General features: G+C 46.0%; 1 protein-coding gene across 2 annotated transcripts in view; it reads right to left on the reverse strand.

The window, feature by feature from the left end:
• The window catches only part of mtmr10 (myotubularin related protein 10), a 38,135-nt gene that overhangs the window by 31,354 nt on the left and 781 nt on the right, over positions 1–6,000 (reverse strand). Inside the window, exons 1-2 of one of the 2 annotated variants that reach the window (XM_038784315.1) lie at positions 3,705–4,498; positions 1,407–1,543 (exon numbers count right to left, since the gene is read on the reverse strand). In XM_038784315.1, the coding sequence (XP_038640243.1) occupies positions 1,407–1,543; positions 3,705–3,909 (342 nt within the window). In that variant the 5' untranslated portion in view covers positions 3,910–4,498. Of the gene's footprint in view, positions 1–1,406; positions 1,544–3,704; positions 4,499–6,000 lie in introns of those variants that run through there. The other variant, XM_038784317.1, reaches the window with a different exon arrangement.

The raw sequence follows: 6,000 nt of genomic DNA on the forward strand, positions 1-6,000 counted from the left end.
GACAGTTAAGTTGCAGATATACAATGTAAGTATCTTAGTCTCAGACACTCTGGGAATAATCAACAATTGGCACAGAATGAAATGTGTAATTTGTAACAGCAGCACGAGGAAATAATGCAAATTTAAATTCCCTTTGTGTTAGCCCCATGCAATACAGGTGCAGAAATACCTATTTGAAATCACCTTATCATTCTACCGACCAAACTCCTCCATGTGTAGAACTGAAGACAACTTTAAGTGGACTGAGGAACACCAACAATGAGCCTGAATATTCTTAGCACACCATTCTGATGTTCTTGCTGAGAGCTAAATCTTAAAGTCTATTTATATAAAACATATTTCCATAACAAATAATATGAGAGAAATGTTCCTGCATTAAACTATCATTTGGATTTTTCCTGCGTATTCCTGTCCTGCCCACGTCAGCAACGATGAAATGTGAGGTGATTAGCACAAACTGCCTTTCCTGCTCAGCAACCCGTCCCAATTCATTTCAACAACCTGTCTGGGCACGTGCTTCCTCTCAGACACTACACCACTTCTAAATTTCTTAATAAGCTCAGATGAATTGGGTAGTGACTCGAAACTAGCAAAGATAAACAGAACATTTTCCTCAGATTGTCTATCAGAAATGAACCATAACATAGAAGTGGTCGCTGACTGTGCACAATGCAGTATAACACTCCAAACACGGCGATAGAAAGCAGTGCGTTACTCTGTATAGCACTCCCACTCCCTTCATTATGCATTGTTCAATATACCACTGCGCCATATGCCGCCCCGTCACCTAGACTTTTAACCAGATTTTTATTGAATTCAAATTTCGCCATCTGCTTGACTCTGAAATGAAATGAAAATGATTGCCACAAGTAGGCTTCAAATGAAGTTACTGTGAAAAGCCCCTAGTTGCCACATTCCCCTGCTCGGGGAGGCTGGTACGGGTCTCTGGATTACTAGTCCAGCGATAATAGCACTACGCCACTGCCTCCCTTAAGTTGAAACTGTAAGCTTTGAATATAGTTTCTCCACAGCGACTATATCTCCAATTGCCTTTTGGAAATTGAGTCTGCTTCCACCACCCTTTCAGGCAAAGCATTCCAAATCATAACTCACTGCAAAATACTTCTCTTCATCTCCCCTGGTTCTTTTGTCAATTATCATAAATCGTGTCCTCTGGTGACTGGCGGAAGTCGCGGAAACAATTTCACGGAATCAATTTCTCAATATTTATCAAAATCCTTTTGGATTCTGAACACTTTAAATCTCCACATAATCTTTCTTGCTGAAGACAAACAATTCTATTTTCTGTAGTCTAGAATTCTAGGAAATGCAAATTCCAATTCATTTGTACTCTTTTGTGAAACAAATTTCACTGGAGTGTTAAACATGGACAAGAATGTACAAACCCGAAAAGGTGTCACATCCTTTGTAATGAAGGAGATCTTGAAGTTGGTGCATAGCAGCGTCCCGTAGAGATCGTGAGCACTTGTGTCCGTGGCAATACATTTTCTAACATTACTGGTCTCACTCACCACAAGTTCCCCTGAAATAGAGCAACTGGATGTTAGAAGTATCTCAGTGTCCCGTTCAGCCCCCACCAAGACCTGCTCCCTCCCTCAGGGTGTCAAACTATAACTCCACAATCAAAGGCTGTGACTTCCAGCCCAACATTTCATATTCTACTTATTCCAAAGAGAAAGTTTTGTACGGATTGGTGGAGGAAGGAGTCAGGGAAAGAAAGGGGTCAAAAAAATTGATTGTATTCAGTGTGGTTTTTATAAACTTCCATTCTTAATTCTGTTGTAAAGCATAGACAATCATAAAAAAAATCAAATCTTATTTTGATTTTATTTTAAATGCACTCATCCACTTTCTGCAGTGGGAGAAACAGGAGTGGGGGGGGGGGGCATTTAGTCACTTGAGCCTGCTCCACCATTCAAGGGAATCATGACAAAAATGAAACACACTTCAACAAATAATCCCCAACAGGTTATCCTCCATGGTCCAAAAATGTGCAGGTTAGGTGTGGTTGTGAGGATAAAGTGAGGGAGGAGGTGGTCTAGGTAAGGTGTTCTTTCAGAGGGTCGGTGCAGCCTTGATGGGCCGAATGGCCTCCTTTTACCGATTCCATGACTCACTGTGGGTGTCCGCAGGGACTGCAGCGGTTCAGGAAGGAAGCTCACGAGCAGTTAGGAATGGCCAATAAATGCTGGCTATGCCAGTGATCATTTGCACATCCCATGAAATAATTTAGTAGAGAAGATGGTGCTGTTTGAGAACTCACTGGTCGGTAAGGTGGTTAAAGCAGCACTTGGAATCTTTTCATGTATTAGCCGAGGCATAAAAGACCAGTTAACACACACACACATTGTCTAAGTGGCCTCTTTCTGTGATTTTCGGACATTCACCTACGGTTCAATATTGACAGAAAATCTCTGGCTCAATAGAAGAGGCAGTATTGTGCGGGTGGTTTAATTAACAACACTTCATGCTGGGGGGTTTATGCTATTCTCCCAGCAGCGTTACAAATGCTCCTATTCAACATGGTTATAAATCAGTTAAAAAATGTGACATGTTTGTGCGTTTAGTATCAAACATCTGCTGCTTCAAATCAAACATACTGAAGGAAAGTGCAGCCAGGGCACAGGCTCCAGGTTGTGAAACTGCCTCATTAGTAGCTACTGGCCACAGTTAGTCAGAGAGTGCAGCCCGTTACAGACCAAACACCCACATACTGCTGTTCACAAACACTGAAAATTCCATCCAAGGACACAGCACTACCTGCCTCAGCCAGATGTAACGACACAATAAGTCTGCACTTTGCACCACTCCAACCTGGTACCATTTCAGTTACTATTCGTGCCTAAATCTCACAATAAATCAGTACTTTGAAAATTTAGTCCGAATAAATTTTCCATTGTATCCATTTGATTTTTTTAATACCGATGCTCAGAGATCCAGATGTTTGCAAGATCTTTTGCGGGTACCAAAAAAATGAGAAACTCTTGATGAAATTCAGCATGTCCATGTTGACTCTTACCGATTGTTACAGATGCAGCATAGAAAGCATCCTACCTGGTTGCATCACAGCCTGGTACGACCCAAAACTGGAAGAAACTACAGAGTCAGGAACACACCCATCACGCAAACCCACCTTCCATCCATTGACTGTCTACACCTCCCGCTGCCTGGGGAATGCGGGCAGCATAATCAAAGACCCCTCCCACCCGGGTTATTCTCTCTTCCAACCTCTGAGCTGTACTATACACCGTATGCTTCACCCGATGACTGTGTCAATGTATTTACATTGTATACCTATCGAACATGTTGTTTTTCATGTATGGAACGATCTGCTCTGTACGCAGAACAATACTTTCCACTGTCCTCGGTACATATGACAATAAACCAAATGAATATTTATTAACATCACACGAGGGCGGGATTTGCCTTGACTGTGACATTCTGAACAATCAAATAAACTCAAAATTCCAGGTGATCTCCTTCACATTAATGGGAGTGGAAATCTGGAACACTCGCCCCTATAAAACCTGTTACAGCTGATTGAAAATGTCAAAAGTGAGGCAGATACGTTTCCTGTAGGCGAGAGCATTAAAGGTTATGGAAGCAAGCAGGAGAGGTACATTAAGGTACAAGTCAGCACAATCTACTTAAATGGTAACAGGTTCAATGGGCTGAATAGCCACCTTCTGTTCCTATATTTCTTCTGATGGAACCTGGTGTTAAAAGAGAATTGTGACACCAGCACCTGATTAAACCGATATGATGTTGTGAGCAGTGGATGTGGGTGTAGGCTGCTGAGGGTGAGACTGGGCCACAGACTAATTCAAGCAGCTGGAAAAGGGGTGGAGAGGAAAAAAGCAGTGTTAGAAATAGCACGCAATTCATCATCAGCAAAGATAATCACATGTCCAGTCCCTGCGGCAGCGACAGTCTGTGCCTTCCCTCAGTTTCATTACCATGCCATTTCTTAATCTGTTCACACTGAATAAAACACAATCTTTGTGGTGGGTTAAATAATAACTTTTCTGTTAGAATATTAAAACCCTTTTCCATGAAAATGAGTCATGCAATCATTGGTGTTATCACGAGTGTAGCACCGGCAGAATGTGTTCAATGTAACTCAGTGGAACACCTCGCACATTATTACAACTCTGGTGGAATCAACGCAGGGATGGGAAAGCAACACGTGACTAAATAGCAACCACTCAATCAAACCCACTTCAACACAGAGTAATCCCATCACTCACATTACACAGTTTCATGGCACAAAGTTAAAAATCAACATAGAAGCAAAGAAACTCACAGCACAGGAGTATTCTGCCCAGCTTCTTTGAACATACCAACAGGTTGGCATCCAGCCTAAGTCCATAACTTTGTCAGGAAAGTGCATATCCAAGTAGTTTTTAAACGTTACAATGCTCACCTTCCCAGCAATGCGATGCTCCCTCAGTACTGACCCTCTGACAGTGCGGCACTCCCTCAGTACTGACCCTCTGACAGTGCAGCACTCCCTCAGTACTGACCCTCTGACAGTGCGGCCCTCCCTCAGTACTGACCCCCTGACAGTGCGGCACTCCCTCAGTACTGACCCTCTGACAGTGCGGCACTCCCTCAGTACTGACCCTCTGACAGTGCGGCACTCCCTCAGTACTGACCCTCTGACAGTGCGGCACTCCCTCAGTACTGACCCTCTGACAGTGCGGCCCTCCCTCAGTACTGACCCTCTGACAGTGCGGCGCTCCCTCAGTACTGACCCTCTGACAGTGCAGCACTCCCTCAGTACTGACCCTCTGACAGTGCGGCACTCCCTCAGTACTGACCCTCTGACAGTGCGGCACTCCCTCAGTACTGACCCTCTGACAGTGCGGCACTCCCTCAGTACTGACCCTCTGACAGTGCAGCACTCCCTCAGTACTGACCCTCTGACAGTGCGGCGCTCCCTCAGTACTGACCCCCTGGCAGTGCGGGGCTCCCTCAGTACTGACCCTCTGACAGTGCCGCACTCCCTCAGTACTGACCCTCTGACAGTGCAACACTCCCTCAGTACTGACCCTCTGACAGTGCGGCACTCCCTCAGTACTGACCCTCTGACAGTGCAGCACTCCCTCAGTACTGACCCTCTGACAGTGCGGCACTCCCTCAGTACTGACCCTCTGACAGTGCAGCGCTCCCTCAGTACTGACCCTCTGACAGTGCAGCACTCCCTCAGCACTGACCCTCTGACAGTGCAGCACTCCCTCAGTACTGACCCTCTGACAGTGCGGCACTCCCTCAGTACTGACCCTCTGACAGTGCGGCACTCCCTCAGTACTGACCTTCTGACAGTACGGCACTCCCTCAGTACTGAGCCACTGACAGTGCGGGGCTCCCTCAGTACTGAGCCTCTGACAGTGCGGGGCTCCCTCTGTACTGACCCTCTGACAGTGCAGGGCTCCCTCAGTACTGACCCTCTGACAGTGCGGCCCTCCCTCAGTACTGACCCTCTGACAGTGCGGCACTCCCTCAGTACTGACCCTCTGACAGTGCGGCACTCCCTCAGTACTGCCCCTCTGACAGTGCGGCATTCCCTCAGTACTGACCCTCTGACAGTGCAGCACTCCCTCAGTACTGACCCGACAGTGCAGCCCTCCCTCAGTACTGACCCTCTGACAGTGCAGCCCTCCCTCAGTACTGACCCTCTGACAGTGCGGGGCTCCCTCAGTACTGACCCTCTGACAGTGCAGCACTCCCTCAGTACTGACCCTTTGACAATTAAAAGCTCAAAGTGATGTTTTGAGTAGTTTATGTCTTATTTGAAGAATAGTTTAATAGAGTGTGGTAACTTGCACACTCAGACCAACAGCTCCTTTCCGACAGATCAGAGTTCCTCCTGTGAAGGTCGCACCAATTATTGCCCCATGCTGGTGACTGCTTCGCTCGATGTAGAAAATCAGAAAAACTTTCCCGCCTGACTGGATAGAAATAAATGATTAGTGATGA

Source organism: Scyliorhinus canicula, chromosome 24, assembly GCF_902713615.1.
Source record: "Scyliorhinus canicula chromosome 24, sScyCan1.1, whole genome shotgun sequence".
Taxonomy (NCBI): domain Eukaryota; kingdom Metazoa; phylum Chordata; class Chondrichthyes; order Carcharhiniformes; family Scyliorhinidae; genus Scyliorhinus; species Scyliorhinus canicula.